We start from the raw sequence: 18456 nt of genomic DNA, 5'->3' as shown, positions 1-18456 counted from the left end.
TTACCAACAAATTTTGTGGTATTGAGTACTTGTTTAATACGAGAAAATATTAGAAAAATATATTTATAAAATTATATTGTACAAAAATTGTAGGAAATGCAAGAAAATGTTAGAAAAGTTTATGAAAATTTAAGATAAATTGTAGAAAAATTATAGAAAATGCAGAAAAATTTAGATAAATTGTAGAAAATGTTAGAAAAGTATATGAAACATTCAGATAAATTGTAGGAAATGCAGAAAAATTTAGAAAATATTAGAAAAATGCAGAAAAATTGTAGAAAATGCAGAAAACTTATATTTTTTGTATTAGGTATGGCCGGAGATACGCCAGCTCTACTTGACGGAGTCATAGACTCGTCGCACCGGTCCTTTCTTGCTGTGGTTTAGCGCGTGAAACTTAACGTGCTGCGTCCACGTCCACCAGCGGAGTTTATTCCTGTTGAGCCACGATGGGTGCCTAGGTGATATGTCGTCGGATTATGTTTTTAAAAATTCGTTTGTTTCGTATATGTTTCGTACATGTTTCGTACATAATGTACTTACATTTGATCGTTCTATTTTTCAGGTTGAGTGAGGCTGGTCTTCTTACTATAGATCGTCTTGCTGAGAGTGGTTTAGTACAGCTGGACAGGTCCCTACTGACGGCTCTAGTTGATAGATGGAGACCTGAGACAAACACCTTCCACCTCCCTTGTGGGGAGATGACACCGACCCTACAGGACGTTGCGATGCTGCTGGGTCTTCCTATCAGTGGGGATGCCGTAGGGCCTCGTGTCGTCCCGCCTACGTGGTTGGACGATCTAGAAGAGCGTTTTGCAAATATTGACATCGCGATTGATGTAGAAGAGCACCCAAAAGCAACAGGCCCTGCCAAGGCATGGATCCTCCAGTTCCAGGTACATACCTTGTTTTGTTACGATTAATGTTAGAGTTATGCTTTTGACTAGTGCAAATATGGTTTTATTTTATAATTGATCTCGTACTCATAAATGTTCATCTTTTCTATGCAGCCCGACAATTTGGCACATGATGTTGATGATGATAGCGTCACTCGATCCCTTGAGGCATACCTGTTGTGGTTGTTTGGATACATAATGTTCAACAACTCACACGGGGCCTATGTGGATAGGGTGCTTGTGCCTTACGCACTGGAGATCGCAGAGGCAGCTGTGGAGGAAATGCCTCAATACAGTTGGGGTGCAGCGGTACTTGCAGCCACGTACCGTGGCCTCTGCAAGGCATCGGTGCAAAATAAGCACAATGCAATTCTTACAGGATGTCCAATTCTGCTACAGCTTTGGTCGTACGAGAGGATAGCAATTGGTCGCCCGCTTGTCGACCACTCACCGTATGAGCTGGATATGTACGGTGACACCGAGGACGATAGGCCCACCATGGGGACTGTCTGGTACGCTCGTCAGGTACGGAAATGACTGCTACTCGTACTATTCTGTTGGCAATTCTATTGCTTTATTTTACCCTCTTTGTATTTCTTATTTGTACATATTATTATTAATTTTGTGCAGAAGAGGTGGGCCCACGTACAGTCTCGTCGGGCCTATCCTGATTTTGTGGCTGAGTTTGATCGGTTGACACCTGAAGACGTCGTGTGGGAGCCCTACTCCGAGTTGGCTATAAACACTCGTGCACCGATCGGGATATCTTCGGTTTGCTTTCAGGACCAGGCCTTATGGATGACAACTACAGCGTTGGTGTACGACGTTTACATTGAGGCTCACTGCCCGGACAGAGTCAGGAGACAGTTCGGTCAAAGGCAGTTGTATCCTGTGCCGTCAGCATTGGATCGGGTCGAACGCCATGACCACAGGTAACAATTCATATACTATTTCAGTGACTATGCATTATATGGTTAACTAATCATATTTGACTAAATTGTTTTCAATATTTAGTTTATCGAGGACTGGGCAACCCTTCTCCAACATGTGGGTGACAAGGGTGCAGCCTTGGGTCGATGCCTGGGACCAGGCAGAGGAGAACGTGGCGCTTGCGACCCCTGCACACACGGAGGCTTCGTACAGGGCGTACCTGAGCTGGTACCAGCCTCAGACTCGTTGCCGCTTGATATATGCTGACATGCAACCACAGCCGTATGTTGCGACAGCACAGGATGGGTACGCACGACATAGGGATGAAGCATTAGCTGGGGCGGTGAGTCAAAGTTATCATCGCTTTTCAAATACTTTGGATTACAGTGTTAATGTCTTTTTTTTTCTTGCTTGCAGTTTGAAATGTGCAGGTTGATGGACTTAGATGCCAGGGCGAATTTGATGAGGATTCGAGGGGGATCTATGATGGATAGGAATGAGCAAGAGTCGGCCTGGACCCGAGTTTCACAAAGAGCCCATTCCATGCTTGAAGCCTTTGGTAGCCGGACATCGTACGATGACTCGTACGGTTCGTCTCAAGCCTCGACCTCGTTTTCTTGTGGTCCCACACAGCAGCAGTCTCCCCAAGCACCTTATTGGTCTCAGCAGCATTATCCAGGTACGTGAGGATACTTACTAACTTCCTACTTCGAAGCCAACAATTAATTCTCAGTGCATACAGGTGATGCACACCCACCTTACCAACCTCACGGAGGGACTCAGTTTAGTACCATGGCACCAGCTGCAGGGATGTCATTTCAACCAACGGCGACAGCAGAAGGAACGCAAGGTAAATACCTAATCTGTAGCCCGAATTTATAATGTGCTTCTTATCTGTATGAATATTTTAAATAATTTGAACGGTTTACAGGATCGCACCACCAGCTTCCTGATATGGGTCATTCATCGTATCCACCACCACCAGGTACGTATGATGAATATATACCAAAATATATGACTTATAAGACGATGATTAAGATATCTTAATTGCTACTGTATATGGCCCACACAGGATACCTTTGAGGCGAACTTCGAAGATTGGAGTCGGTTATTTTCTACACCTAACCCGCAGGCCGATACTATCTTCCAGACACCTGTGCCCACCGGACGTCCAGGTAGAGACGTAGGGCCTCCAGAGCGACACACCTACTCTACAGACCACGTCCACGCTCAGCGTAAAAGAGGTCGACACGGCCGGGGTGGCCGGGGTGGTTAGGATGTGCTTCTAGCTGTTTCTGTATTTTTGTTATGGACATGTCATCATGTTATACTTATTTCGTTCTCATACATCACCTATTTCGTTCTCATTTGCGTATGTGTGTGAATTGCTAGCTTATACTTTTCATATTCATATTCTTTACTAATGTATTTTTATTTGTATCCATATCTAAAACACATTTAATGGGCACAGCGGGCAGGGCAATATGTCGGGGAGCCTGCCGCCCCCCTGCCGGGCGGCAGGCCCCTTGCCGGGCGGCAGGCCCCCTGCCGCCCAGTGGAGTGGCGGCAGGGGGCCTGCCGCCCGGCAGGGGGGCGGCAGGCTCCCGCCAAGGGCGTCCGCGCAAATAAAATTTTTTTATTTACAAATAAGTCCCTGCCGCCCTCCTGGGGGGCGGCAGGCCCCCTGCCGTCCCCCAGGAGGGCGGTAGGGGTACAAAACTGTAAATTGTAATATTGAAAATATATTTTTGTAAAAAACGAAAATAAAAAAATAAAAAAAGCGCGCTCGGCCCCCTCTCAAAAAAAAAACTGCGCCACTCGGCCCATCGGCGCGGTGCCGAGACCGCCGCGTACGTGCGGCGAGCCTCGCCGGCGGCGACTGTGCAAGCATGGAGTGCCTCAGGTTAACGACGGGGATCCCTGCCCCAGTGCCTCAGGTTAACGCGTGCCTGTGCGATTGTGCAGCCTGCGCGCAGCCCACCACGCCACGCGCATGGAAGGAAAGGAAGAATCGCCGGCTGCCGCACCGACGCCTCTTACACCTGTATAGTCCTGCAGCCCTGTTTCAAGGGCACGCTAGAGCCAGCTGTTGTGGAAGAACCGTCCCTCGTGCCATCCCCTTATCCCAATTTTAATCCACTAGAACATAACGCGCGCTTTGCGCGCCGTATCATCAGTTTCTTAATTTAAAATAAAACAGATTAATATACATAAGTAAATAGCATAAGATAGCAAATTTAAATATATAAATATAGGAACCTATATAGCAGCAGAAATTGAAGCTTACCAACACCAAGCATAAATTAGGAACCGAGCGTAGCAACATTTTTGAACAACAAGCAAGTTTATGAGAATTTCTTAGTATAGTAATATTTTTAAACAGCGAGCAAATTGCATTGCATTGTCTATCGGCAAAAACCAACAGCTCGTGCAAAAATCTATAGTGCCCAACTGCTCCCTGATTTGATTGGATGAGTGAATCTCAGCTTTCACTGTTCCAGGTTTTTTTGATACGAAGATCACACTATACAGCCATCGTGTTGGAGGTGGCCAGGAGCGGGGGTGGCGCTAGCCCCAGTCGCCGCTGCACCATTCGCTTCGAGCCGGGCGAAGCCCGAGTAGCGCATGGGATACCCTATTCCCATCCATGGCGGTTGGAGGCAGAGAGATCAGGGGAAAACGGTGGCTGGAGGTATTGTTGGAAGGGCGGGGCGGCAGCCAGAGGTGCAGATGGCAGGGGGAGCTGGTATTGGCGGCTCGGGGTTCCTAGTCGCCTAGCCTGGCCAGGGAGTTGGCGGTGCAACGGCGGCCGCACGGTAGTCGGATGCGATGACCGGGAAAGGTCGTTTATTTTTCTTCCGCGCATGATAGGAAGGAAATTGGTATCTGCCCTTTTGATTGCTATATTTTGGTTTGGAAGAGAGAAATTAAGGTTGAGATCTAAAAATTTCAGGTATTATATAGTCATCCATATATCATATGTTGTTGGAGTAATTTTTGTTGGGGTTTAGGTGTTCTGAGTTTTAGATATATGTATTAGGTATTGTGTTTTGGGGGGCGTTTGTTTCCCTTAGAACTTATTATATTTAGTCCCATCATATAGTCTAATGAGAAAATAAATTCCATAACCCCTAAAATTTTTCACGAGAGGAATCTATAAAACCTCATGTGATGCTATAGTAGACATATGCTAATTATGGATTAATTAGATTTAATGAATTCATCTCGTGTTTAAACCCTAGATTTATGCAGTTAGTTTACAAATTAGCTTATGCTTAGTCTTTCTAATTGATATCAAAATACTCTTGTGAGACACGGTTTAAAATAACCAAACACCCCATTAGATATGCTGCTGAAGTTGCTCAGATATATTTTCCACACTTCCCACCTCAAGCACCTCGATGGTCTCATTTCACGTTAAATGGCCACATCGACATTAAGGCCAATCTCAGTGGAAGGGTCATGGAAGTATCATAAGCATTAAATTTGCTGATGTGGCATAAGAGAGAGAAGGGGGAGTGTCATAGAACATGACATTCCTCCGGCTCGGTTACCTAGTTCACAGTCTAGGGTCTTGTTTGGTTAGTTCTTGTGCTAGGAATAGTAACATTTTGACCGCTAATTACGGTGTCAAACAAAGCTAGTCTGCAAAAGCAACTCCAGAACCCCTGCGCTAGGAACCCTGAAGAATCTAATGAGGCTTTTGACCGCGTGATTAGAGGATGGTTACTGTAATATCACTGTAGTCAATTATCGAGTAATTGCTATCATTAGATTCGTCGCGAAAAATTACATCTATCAATGAAAAGGTTTTGAAAATATGCTTCATTTAGTACTCCATGCATGCGAGGTTCTCTTTTCGGGAAACGTGCGCACTAGGATCGTAGCGCAATCGTCAATTAATTACCGTCATTAGATTCGTCGTGAAAAGTTACATCTATTCCTGAAAAGGTTTTATAAATTGACTTCACTTAGTATTCTATGCATGCGAGATTCTCTTTTTGGAAAATGTGTAGTGTTTCTCTCACCATGGAGGTAGCTACGTGCCTCAAGCGGAAGCAAAACAGAACCGTGAATTGCGGACGTGCGTGGAGGAGGCACCTCCTTTTAAGAAACCCGATGTGACACTTCTTCAATCGGATCTGCTTCGATGTCCCGATGGCAATGGAGTGACGATGCCCAAGCCCAATAGAAATGTGAGTGGGGTAGCGGCCAGTTCTGCAATTGGAATCACTGAGCATCCATCAAAGAAGCGCGTCCCTTCCAGTCTACACGCCCAGCTCATTGCAACTACGGGGTACAAGGATTTTAATGGCAATCAAGCGGCCGGCAGCCACATAAATTGGCCGGCAGCGGCAGCAACCGATGCACACAGCCATTTGAACGCGAGGCTCCGTCGTCGACTTGGGCCTGCAATTAGAGCCAACAGTTTGGGCGACTAGCCTTCATCGATACGCTTAATCAATACAGAGTACTGCTCGCTGTTTCCAGTATGCTTTCTGTTTACAGTATTTCTTTTGAGTTTTGATGAAGAGGTGTTTGGTCTGTTCCGCAATTGATTCTTCGTGACGTGGTCTAAAGTGAAATCATCCAATGAACTTGAAAAGATGACAAAAATTTTCATGGTCACCGTATTTCTCAAACTAAACAAGAAAGTGAGGAGTAAAATGGTTCATCAGCATTCCACTCCTAACAATATTAAAGCCATTTAAAGTGAATGATACACCAAGCTTGTTCTTTATCCTGTGAGCAGCAGGGTAAACGCTACGATGAGTGGGCATGATGAGCCACTACTTCCAATAATTTGCCGCGTACCATAGTTGGAGCTGCTGTAGCTAACTAAAAGTCTATGGACACGAGGCCAATGTGGGCAAGTAAAGCAAAACGTTGTCTCTTGTACAAAATGGAAGGAGATCCAAGTCAGAGAAAAGAAGAATATCTAAGTTCAAGTTCAAAATCACTCAAACCTGGGTGTTGGAGATCTGCTCATAAATAAATTAAATTACTAAAAAAATATCGATGGAGATGTGTGTGTGTGTGTGTGTGTGTGTGTGTGTGTGTGTGTGTGTGTGTCCCTTCGTGGTGCTTTGTAGAAGGGAAGACCGGAAGAGTCACATTGACTAGCCTACTACCCAACTCACCTCTAGAGGCTTTTCAAACAAGGTTGAAAAATGCTCGACACCAATACTCCTTTTCTTTAACCCTAACCGTTTTATATTTGTTCAAATTGCATCCAACCTAAATAGTGACTCTTGAGAAATGATACCACCACGGATATGGTGCTAGTTCTTCTATAGTAGATCTTATGGCCGTACTACTCCGAGCAAACATTTCTAGGTTCAATGTGTGTGTCTATTCCCTAGAATTTTTTTTAGGTTCTGTGCTATTTTAAGGTCTTGTTTGACAAGGCTCCAAAAGGACCTCCAGCTTCGGCTCCACACGAAGCCCTGCCAAACAGGGTGGAGCACACACGGGATGGAGCCCTTCTCGACAGAGATGGAGCCACATGGCTCCACGCGGCTCCACGGAGCTCCTCCCTTTCCCTTGGAACGCCTTGCCCTTGCCAGGACCTTGGAGGCGGCAACACTGGCGGAGGCTGGGAGGCGCCGGCGCGGGCGGACGTCGAGAGGCGGCAGCGCTGGCGGAGGATGGGAGGTGGCGGCGCGGGCGGACACCGAGAGGCGGCGGCGCTGGCGGAGGCTGGGATGCGCAGCAAGGCGAGGAAGATAGGCGGATAAAGAGGAGAGGAGGAAAAAGCAAAAGGGAGAGAAAAAGATAAGGAAAGGAAAAGAGAAAAAAGAAAAAAGAAGAAAAGGTGAAAGAAGAATATAGGGAAAGATAATTTAGACATTTCACAACCTCAATCCAATAGGTGAAGCTATTTTGCCAAACGTTTTTCAAAACGGCTCCACCTCCACCAGAGAAGCCGCTCCACCAAAGGAGCCAGAGCCGGAGACGTTTTTAGAGGAGCCGAAACTCTGCCAAACATACCCTAATTTGTTATAAAACTAGCTGTCCAATCCTAGCCTTACACCTAGTCCAGCTAGTCTAGGCTGCACGCTTGCACCCTTCCGTCCAGAGTTCGATCCCCCTAGGGCGGATTTGTTGGCCGGAGGTGGCGCAGTTTATCTACGCGTTGAAAAAAAAAATCCCCTCGCCTGCTCCACTTGAAAGCACAGGTCTAAGGTCGGTCCAGTCTCACATGGGTTGCGGTGCCACTGTATACGGGTGGAGTGGAGATTCAGGGATTTTTCACGATCTGCGTGAGAGGTTGTCTTCTATCTTAATCACAATGCCTTCGGAGAGATCTTACCTCGGCAGGTCGAGTTTTTTTTTTTAATCCTAGCCTTGCCATAAAGCATGACAGCTAGACTCTTGCAATATCTCAGTTTTTATAGAACCTTCTTAAGTATTAGTTAGATTTGATCTTAAGTTAATTTTTTAATAACTAACATCTAAGATTTCAGATATATTGATAGCACAAGGTTAGCGGAACTCGACTACAATATCTTATAATATATAATCATTTCTATTTGATATAATATATTTTATATTATTACTAGTCAAATTGTTATATGGAAATTTTACAAATATCCTAATGGATGCTTGTGATGAAATGAAGTACTCCATCGGTACGAAGCTACAACTGTACTTTTCATTCGGAGGAACTTTGACCAGAATTTACTCTATTAATAAAATTTCATAACACAAAATTGATCTTTTTATATTTGTATTAAAAAATATTCTCTTTAAGGGCTTATTTCATTTCATTAGGACAAGCCTTTGACCAACAATTATTGCATAGATATATAACTTTTATGATACAACCTTGCTGTCAATTGGATTCATATTAAAATATAATGTGCCTTATAATTATAGTTTCGTACCACAAAAAATTTCTAGTCCTAAGACCGATTTCAATCGCTGTGTTTGCTTGGTTTGTCAGCCAACCAGCCAGCAGTATTGTTCTCTCATACTAAATCAGCACCAGCCACCAGCTACCAGCCAGTTAGCAGTACTGTTCTCTCATAACAAATCAGCACCAGCTATCAGCCACAGCCAAGCGAACACAACGAATGGAAGTGTCATGGGAGTGTCATAAGTATTAAATATGTTGACATGACATAAAAGAGAAAGGGGAGTGTCATGGGATGTGAGAGGAATGTCGTGGTGATGACACTTCTCCGGCTCGGTTACCTAGTTTATAGTCTTGGTAACTGTGACATGACACTCCCACTGAGGCTAGCCTAACAAAATAAAATATGCCGTGTAAAAAGAACAATTAGTGAAGAAGTAACTACGGGTCAAAACTTTGTCCTTAACGGAATAAAATACGCCTTGAAAAAAGATAAAGAGACTAGTAAAGCTATAGGCTAATTAAGCTATTATAGAAATATGCAAAACTCCTGCAACAACCATACGGGCATTTTCTCATGCATGGCTTGTATCGAATTACCACCGGCACCACCATATTCAATGCATGTAAATGACCACACGAACCAAGGAAAATAAATATAAACGTGCATGTGCTGCCTTCACCCGAGCCGCCCATGGGTCATCTGACATCTGACTATCTGAGGGCTGAAGCTTCTGACTTTTGAGATCGACTTCCAGCTCCAGGTGGCCGTCAGGCGATCTCTCTCTTGCTAGCTTGCACTTGCAGAGCTGCCACCGCAGAGAAGCTAGGAAAACCACCCTTCCGATCCGCTCTCCAGCTAGCGAGCTCCTGAACCATGAGGCACGCTCCATCGCCGGCCATGCTTCTATTGCTGCTGCTTATGGGGATCGAGCTGGCCACGTTCACCTGCAGCGGCAGAGGTCTGAAGTCGGACGTGGCAGTCGCGGCGCGGGAGCACGGAGGTGCTGCGCTGTGGGCAGCGCGCGCCCCGCCGCGGACGGCGCCCGGTGTCGGTGGCGGCGGCGGCGGCGGCGACGTCGGCGCGTGGGCGGTGCAAGGTGAATCGAAGAGGCTGGTTCCCCAGGGCCCCAATCCGCTGCACAACTAGGTTTCAAGCCTCAGCGGGTCAGCCCTCAGGTACTCTAACCGTGCGCCCGTGCTGTCATGCAGAGGACTGCAATTTGTTGATGAGTGCGTGCACCCGCTTCTTCTTCTGCTGCTTTCTTCTTCTCTGGTTTTTCTTGCGTTCTTGTGCCGTAAAGCACACCGTACCGAGGATGCAGCATACAATTTGGCGTTGTAATTAGTTAGCACTTAACAAAAATAGAGAAGAACATGGAAACACAAGATGTACTAATGCCATTTCGATGTAAGACTTCGTAGAAAGGTCGTGGAGTCACACCCTTTCCAAATTTCTCTCAAGAGTTTTGAGGCTTTAGCAGACTGCATTGTTGTTGTTCTTCTTGGGGTGGTGGTGGATGTGGTGCGTGATTTTTGAGGGGGCCGTGTGTTGTGTTGTGATCAGAGAAGCAAAGGGACATGGGGAATAACCTGGTCAGGCTTAAGTTCTGTCGAGTTGTCATATCTCATCAGCTACTATGAATGACCAGCTCTTAGTTCTGTTGCTCGCGTTCCCAGTGCCCACCCGCAACGCTAGTGGGGGGAAATGGGAAGCCTGCACACTGTCATTGAAATAGTGACACTGTTACGTCTGAAATTACTCGTTCCATCTACTAGAACGGTGGAATTTCATTGGAGAAAACGAGAAATTTCTCCTTTCCTGGACAACCCTTGAAATTTCCAATCATGAGGAACAGGTACTGTATCGATACAACAATACACAGCTGTTTTTAGTTTAAACTCACTAATAACACATCTTTTCAAACAATTAAAGAAGCCAAATCAACTGAATTTCATGGTGCACAAGCATGAACGTGTTCGAGTGCTGAATGCCTCAAGCACACGAATTATCGCTGTGCTCTGGTGAAACATCAAAAGATCTTGCTGCTCTTCTTAGCGAGATTGCTTCCATCCACCGCAGTCATCCGGGAGACCCCTCTGGCGAGTATCCTATATAAAGAACAACAGTTAACTACTGAAAAGCTGCAGCGTTTTCTGTATGCAGCTCAATACTAGCGTATCAAGGCAAAGTAAGGATTAAACCATGGTATTCTGCAACCAGGTTTCATGTGAGCAACTGACGAGTAAAATAGCATCTAATGTTTACTCATGTTAGATGAACATTGAACAAAGCTACAAGACTGAAAATGCACGTTCAGGTCCAAGGTTGCACATTCAATGAAAATATTTCCAGCAAATGGTCCAATAGCTTCCGTACTGCTAACTGTATCTCAGCACAGATGTATAATTGGCAGTACTTGACACTACTGCATCGCATGGCTAGAAACCGGAGGGTGCTCAGGCTAATATCCTCAATTATGGAGTTTTGCCTAAAAAGTAGGAACTCATCACAATTTATATCGATTGAAACAATGGGAGCCTCGGATGTTGTAAAAGAAACCCTTGCCCTATACTGGGTATGAACCTCGGTAGTTTGCAGGTTATGCAAAGACCACAGATAAGGAAATTTGGACAGCAGAAAAATATCAAACAGGTTGGTACATAGTTCATATTTTCACCATAATGTGAAAGTGGTCAGCAGGCTGAAATGCTAAGAATTATGAAACATTATAATTTAATGTAGAAAACTGCCAAAAATCATGAGGTGCCAATGAATACTTGTATCTGCATTAATTCTGTGCTACATAGCTTTTTACAAAACGAAATTGAATCCTTGATGGGCATATATACACAGGAAAACTGAAGTAAATTAAATTTGTAATACGAAATAGTATTGAAGGATTCATTCTTAGTCATACTTACATATAACTGTTACTTTGGTAACTTTAACAATCAAATAATAGAAACTAGCAAGGTGGCCCGCGCTAATAGCGCGGGTAGCTAGTTTTTTATTTAATTCTTTAAAAATATTTACATTGACAGAAGAGATGTATTTTATAATTTATTTACCTCTCATTTGCTCTTGTTGAATATTATAATACTTGCAGCTTTCTATGCATAGGAGTTCATATCAATCATCACTTTTTATGTTGCTTTATTCTATATTATAGTTGCATATTTTAGTACTTAAACCTGCAAAATCTAAATTTGAGGATTGAATTTAATTTTGGACCACCTTGAATACGGAGCAAATTGTACATAATTGTATTCATATAAAGTTTTTTATAATTATGAAATATATTTATATGTATTTGATAGTTATGTTTGCCAACAATCTATAACTTAGATGTTGGAGTTCGATTTGTATCTTACAATATTTTGATTAATATTTAGCGAAAATATATCTAGTGTAGTTGTTAGAGCACTTAAGTAGCATCTAGCAGATCTAGACCTGACTCATCATCGGAGCGAAATAAAAATGATCATGGATTAGACAAAAAAAGTTATGTTAAAAAATAAGTTGAGGCCTCCTGCTGGCTTTGGTAAATAAATGTTATACAAAACTTATATATATGCGTACTATGTTAATGCATATATGTTTTAAAATTTTTATTTAACCGAACCTATTATTATTTTTCCCAGTTTGGTTACTGCACAATTTATTTGTTTTTAGCCCATATGACTGCATATATTGGTCTACTTTAGAGTTTTGTCATCTCGGTGATAGATAGTTCCATATATATCTTTGTTGTTGTTTCTAACTCTTTTCTTTATTTTTCATTTTCTCTAGCAATTTTTATTGATTTCTCTGTCTTGTATTTTGTTCCTCGGTATATTTGAAATCGATTAGTGTGTATCGCATCCGATGCATCTAATGGAGAAGTTTCCTGTTTAGTATTGTGCCTCAGGGTTTTTTTTCTGAGCGAAGAGGAGCATCGACAACGTACATTTGTTTGAATCATTTGATTTTGTACTGTAGGCAATCGATTTTGAGATAGATTAGCAGGGCTTCAGGCCTGTATCTATGGCTAAAATAATTTCAGTTGTGGCTTCTTTGATGGAGCAGCTTTTTTATGGATATAGAGCTGTTTTGAAAACCGTTCGGTTGAACCGCTTCTTCTATTTTTTCATGAATATATGAAAGATGTCAAATGTCCAACAGGACATGGCTATAATTTAATATTTTTCTCATTCTAATGATATTGTTTATAGACTAAACCAATAAATTCACTTTTGTCCTTTTCTTTTGCCCTCATTTTCTCATTTTTCCTGCCTTCTTTTTCTATTCTTCTTTTTCTATTCTCCTTTTTCTACTTTCCTTACCCGTTCAATCTTGGTGCTTCTTTATCTTTTTCTCTTCTCTTTCTCTATACTTCTTTAGAGGTATCGATCACATTTGTGTTCCATGCCTAGTGTGTACTTATAGAAGATTAGATGGGGATAATAATGTTAATAATTATCTATGCTATTTGATTCCTCACATGACTAACTCCCTGATTTTTCCCATGTATCTATTTAGATTGAGCTAATAATAGTCACATTTATTTGTAGGTTTCGGTGCTTTACCCTTTATCCCAGTGATTATTACTTGTATGGAACTATTATATGCCCATAGAATCATAATTCTTTGTTGACCACCATCAGATTAGTTTGTATAACTAAAGTTGTTCAAGAATATGCAATATTTATGATGATAATTCTTGTTTGGAGAAAGCATTGGTTCTTTAGCGGATATTTCTCTCACATTAATTCGTCTGCGTATTCATTGGCCCACACTTACAATCATAAGGTGCCGATGGTCTTGCAATAGATTGCAATATGTGAAACTCTGCGCATCATCATTATTTTTTCGTCCCTATCTTGATGTTTGGTTGCTCCAGAAGAAATGGATTGATTGAGTTCGGCAATGATTTTGAGTAGAATCCAGTGTGCTTCATGCAGCTGCATGTACTTCATGACGTTCTTGAGACTCAAAAAGTTGTGATTCGGAATCTCGGGCAAAGATTATGGTCGCGTCGTAGTGCAGGGCGTTCCAAAGATTTTTCAAAGCAATTATCTCTTTCAATAGTACCAATACAATACAACTATGGTCGTGTTGTCACGCTTATACTGCTGCCATTTTTTTTGCTTCTTTAAGGAAGGTTAATGCGAGACAGATGGTAACATGAGTTTTTATGTCATGCGGACCCTGTATTTAACTTTAATTGGATACGACATTTTTTGGTAGTTTAAAATATTGCATCTCATTAAATTAATTTAGATCATTAGATCTTCATTAAATCGAATGGTGTAAATCCTATACACAAATATTATTTAGATCTTCGTTAATTTGGAGTATTTATTAACTTTATTTGCCATGAAACTCAAACTTGGATTTTTATTATTGCATTTGATACTATTTATTTAGCTATTTTTCTTCTTAATATGATTCATAATCACTACACATATCAACAATAATTTTTTTTATTCTAGTTCTTGCATTTATCTATTTATTAATGATATTTGATGCCAATTTTTTTTATACTTTTAATTTTAAATTTAGCTATTTGGCTAATAATAATTTTTTTGTCGTGTGCCAATGCTAATTTTTTTAATTTTATAATTCTGAATTTGCTTATTTAGTAATTGTATTCAACATGGACTCTTTGGTTAAGTCCTAATTTCCTTTTTTTAATTCCAAATTAAGCTATATTTACTAATCGTATTTGGTATGGACTCTTTGTCGTGTCTTTTTTTATTTTTTAAATTCGAAATTAGCTATTTATTAATCGTATTTGACATCTCATCGCGTTTCTTTACTCCATCATCATCACGAAATCGTCCGTCCATCCATCTTCGACATCCCTTCACGTCGGGGCAGTGCCACGACACCGGGGGCACATCGCGTTGGAGGCTCCCTCTGCCAGCCTGTTGCCTGCGACCACCGTGCTGCTAGCTACCAGTAGTTGCTAGGAATTCAAGTCAACATTATATCTTTGCAAAGAGGTATTAACCGTCCAGATTAATTCTAAAACATATGTTTTTCCATCAAGCTCACGTATTACCCATGCCCCCCTCTTCTTCAATCGTCCAGAATGCATAATCCGTTTGCAAAACTTTTAACATGTACTAACAATATGACATACTAAAAAATTAGTCAACTGACAACAGTTGGACAGTCATAGAATAACGTAGGAATTTCTAGACCCTCTCGACGAACGTGGTGGTTTGTTTTAACACTCCCTTAATAATATAATAGAATTTATACTTTTAATTTTAAATTTAGCTATTCAGCTAATATTAATTTTTATCTAGTGGTAATGCTATTGTTTAATTTTTTAATTCAGAATTTTCCTATTTAGTAATTGTATTCAACATGGACTCTTTGATTAAGCCCTAATTTCCTTATTTTTTTAATTCCGAATTAAACTATTTACTAATAGTATTCAGCATGGACTCTTTGCCATGTCTTAATTTTTCTTAATTTTTTAAATCCGAAATTAGCTATTTATTAATCGTATTTGTATGAACTCTTGAGTTAGTTTGAACCGTTAGATCTTCATAAAATCAAACGGTGCAAATTCTTCTCTTTTTTAGATTAATGTGGGAATTTCTAGACCCTCTCGGCAAACGTGGTGGCTTCTTTTAACACTCCTTTAATAATATAATAGAGGTAATGCTATTTTTAAATTTGATAATTCAGTATTTTCCTATTTAGTAATTGTATTCAACATGGACTCTTTGATTAAGCCCTAATTTCCTTTTTTTTAATTCCGAATTAAACTATTTACTAATAGTATTCAGCATCGACTCTTTGCCATGTCTTAATTTTCCTTAATTTTTTAAATCCGAAATTAGTTATTTATTAATCGTATTTGACATGAACTCTTGAGTTAGTTTGAACCGTTAGATCTTCATAAAATCCAACGGTGCAAATTCTTCTCTTTTTTAGATTAATGTGGGAATTTCTAGACCCTCTCGGCGAACGTGGTGGCTTCTTTTAACACTCCTTAAATAATATAATAGATTATGGTAAAATCATAAATATCCGAGGTCGTGTTAACTTTTAAATGGGCAGTCAAAAGTGAGGAGATGTACATAGTGCATACCCAAAAGGGTGTTCGAGTTAAAAGTTAGATTCAGGAATTTTAATATTCAATTAAATATAAACATAGAGGCAAGTTTTCAGAAACTACCTCGGGAGTAAATGTGAGACCAACTTTGATTTCGCCACAGTACTTTTCACCTTTCACAACATTATAGATCGTTGGTGGAATGCTCCTTTCCGAATAGACTGCTTCCAGCGGAATCCTGCAGAAACCAATTCGATTGGGCTCTTTAAAATTTGAATCACTTACAACACCGCAATTTACTAATTAACATTAACACTACGTAGTTTAAAAAAAAACATTAACACTACGACAGAACAAAGAGTAGTAACTTCAGAAAATATGCTCTGCGAAGCTTATGAAGAATTTAATACCAACATTACCAATTCACAATTGTTGATTTGTTCCAAAAAGAAAGTAGAATTGCAGACATGATTTACAATAGGAATTCCACTGCAATATTTACTTACGTTGCTTCACCTACAAAGTCATCTGCTGTGCCTGTATCACTATCCATAAGCTTGATTATTAAGTCTGTAGTTCGGTCGGACACAGTGAAGACAAAGTTTTCATTCCACTCAGGGTTAGTTCCTTTTCCTGTATGCATGATCGTGTTATAGTTGCTAGTGTTAGTATCAGACAGCACCTTAGAGAAGTTATATATGTAATCATAAATAGAAATTTGAGCCACCTAACATTTTTGTATGCAGAATAATTATGAATTTTTTTTGCATTAGTTAACCAAGATACAAACGTTCAACACAGTAGAAAGCTTTTCTTACCACATAATTGCCTTCATGTAACTTATGAGCACTACTTTATTACCATCCTAGTATTATTTTAGCTTAATAAGTTATCTTATATGAATTATTCCCTTTTTAAGGGAATGTCATTAAATTCCTGAAACTTTGTGATACTATCATTTGACTTGCATCATACTACAACTTTTACATGATGTCTATTATTGTTCAAGGAGATTCCATTACGTTACATTACATTACATTACAGCCTGCATTCTAATATTCCACAAAACAGAATTTTAACAAGATAATGCAATGTTTTAGTGTACTTCTGAATTCTGATCATCAAATTACATCATTAGATCTCATTAGGACACAATAATATGATAACATGGAAATATTCAGAAAATGCATAAGCACAATGAGGAAAGAAAGTAATCCAACTATGACAAGGAAAAAGTACACATAGATGAGGATATGCACCAGCAGCAATACTGCTCCTCTGCTCCTGTGATCGGCACTTGAGAATCGCATACGGATCCATGTTGCCTGCAGGATCAAAATGCCATTGAAAAACTCATCACAAAAGAGCCTACCAGCATTCAAGAAAAAAGAAAAAGAGAAAAGATAAACAAGAGCCGCTGCTGATTTGAGAAACTTTTGATTGTGAAGAAAATCTCTCATCTCCTATCTGTGGTCTTTTGCTACTGATCCAGTGATCCTCACAAGTCACAAACAAAGAATGACAAACCCTAAAATGTGAAATCTACTAATATTTGCCAAAAATCCACAATCTCCCAGGAGTTTCTAGGCCAACACGTGTGCCAAGAACCCATAAAATCATTGGGCCCTTTTCAATGGTAGGAAAAAAAGAAACTATTCCTTAAAAATAACCCATAAAATGATTTTCCCCTAACACAGCCACCGAAGGCCGGATAAGTACTCGAGTAACGTTGAATTAATCAACAAATCTATGTTAGCAACGCAATTAATAGGGCTAAATAAAGATTAGCTGAGCGATTATTATTAGTCTAAGACTCTAAACGCTTGGGTCCCCCATGGAATGATGGACCACAACATTTAGACTGAATGAATAACAGGAAAAGGGACAATCTGCAAGATCTAGCCGGTGCGTACAGAGGTAATCGGTGTTCTCGAGGCCCTTGGCGCCAACGAGCAGCACCTCCAGCGTCCCGTGCACCATTGTCCTCCTCCTCGCTCTTCCTCACAAGCCCCTGTACCTTGCCTGTGGCGCGAACGAACGGAGACGCAGACAGGTGGATCCGAATCTCTGGCTGCCCTTTATACGCGTCTCGCTACCTGCCCGGCATGGAGACGGAGGCGGCATGGCACGGACGGCCATTAGCTTCGCCCGCCACCGCCAGTTCCGCGCGTCAGGGGTTGAAGCCGAAGCACCACCTGGCCGCCGGTCGAGGGCTCGAGGCGGGCAGTTTTTTTTTAACACATCGAGGCCGGCAGCTGGCTGGGGCGATTTTTATATTTTTATATTTTTCATTTTCATTTTTTACAAAAATATATTTTTGTTTTCAAAATTTACAGAAATATACCCCGGCCGCCCCGCTGCAGGGCGGCCGGGACCTGGTCGCCCCGCTGCTGGGCGGCAGAGGCTTTTCCGCAAAAATTTTCGCAGAGAATTTGCGCTGAGGCCCCTGAAGGATCGGTCGCCCCCAGGCCGCCCGGCAGCGGGCGCGGCCGGCTGCCCCTCCACTATTTAAGGGTTGGCTGCCCCACCCCTCATTTGCATCACTAAAATTCCAGAAAAAAAAAGAGAGGGAGGGAGGGAGAGAGGCGAAGCCCTGCCGGATTTTCAAACCGGCGACTCCAGGTAACCAAAATTCTTCTAAGCTTTACAAACAGTTTATGTTGTAATTATTTTTATTGACATAGTAGTCACCATAATGAACTTGAAAACGTAGAAGAAT

The 18456-nt window shown here is 41.4% G+C and overlaps 1 protein-coding gene across 1 annotated transcript; it reads right to left on the bottom strand.

Annotated features, from left to right (window-relative positions):
* Window positions 1–10474: 10474 nt before the first annotated feature.
* LOC120656596 (elicitor-responsive protein 3-like) lies at window positions 10475–17830 on the bottom strand. Its single transcript, XM_039934747.1, has 5 exons — window positions 17651–17830; window positions 16997–17062; window positions 16244–16370; window positions 15861–15975; window positions 10475–10794 (listed from the first exon to the last, which is right to left on the bottom strand). Exons 1-5 carry the CDS (start codon window positions 17715–17717, stop codon window positions 10738–10740), a joined length of 432 nt encoding a protein of 143 aa, XP_039790681.1. The 5' UTR covers window positions 17718–17830; the 3' UTR covers window positions 10475–10737.
* Window positions 17831–18456: the final 626 nt, after the last annotated feature.

This window comes from Panicum virgatum, chromosome 1N (assembly GCF_016808335.1).
Source record: "Panicum virgatum strain AP13 chromosome 1N, P.virgatum_v5, whole genome shotgun sequence".
In the NCBI taxonomy this organism is placed as follows: domain Eukaryota; kingdom Viridiplantae; phylum Streptophyta; class Magnoliopsida; order Poales; family Poaceae; genus Panicum; species Panicum virgatum.
The sequence above is the reverse complement of the archived record's forward strand: the minus strand, read 5'-3'. Positions and strand labels throughout refer to the sequence as shown.

Bases quoted from the DNA above. Each gene is read 5' to 3' on its own strand.
- LOC120656596 (XM_039934747.1), bottom strand. From the start codon at position 17,717: ATGGTGCACGGGACGCTGGAGGTGCTGCTCGTTGGCGCCAAGGGCCTC. The intron at 16,371-16,996 runs GTGCATATCCTC...TCATGCATACAG, and splicing joins GAGGAGCAGTATTGCTGCTG to GAAAAGGAACTAACCCTGAG. The intron at 10,795-15,860 runs GTAGTTTCTGAA...TTCTTTATATAG, and splicing joins GTCTCACATTTACTCCCGAG to GATACTCGCCAGAGGGGTCT.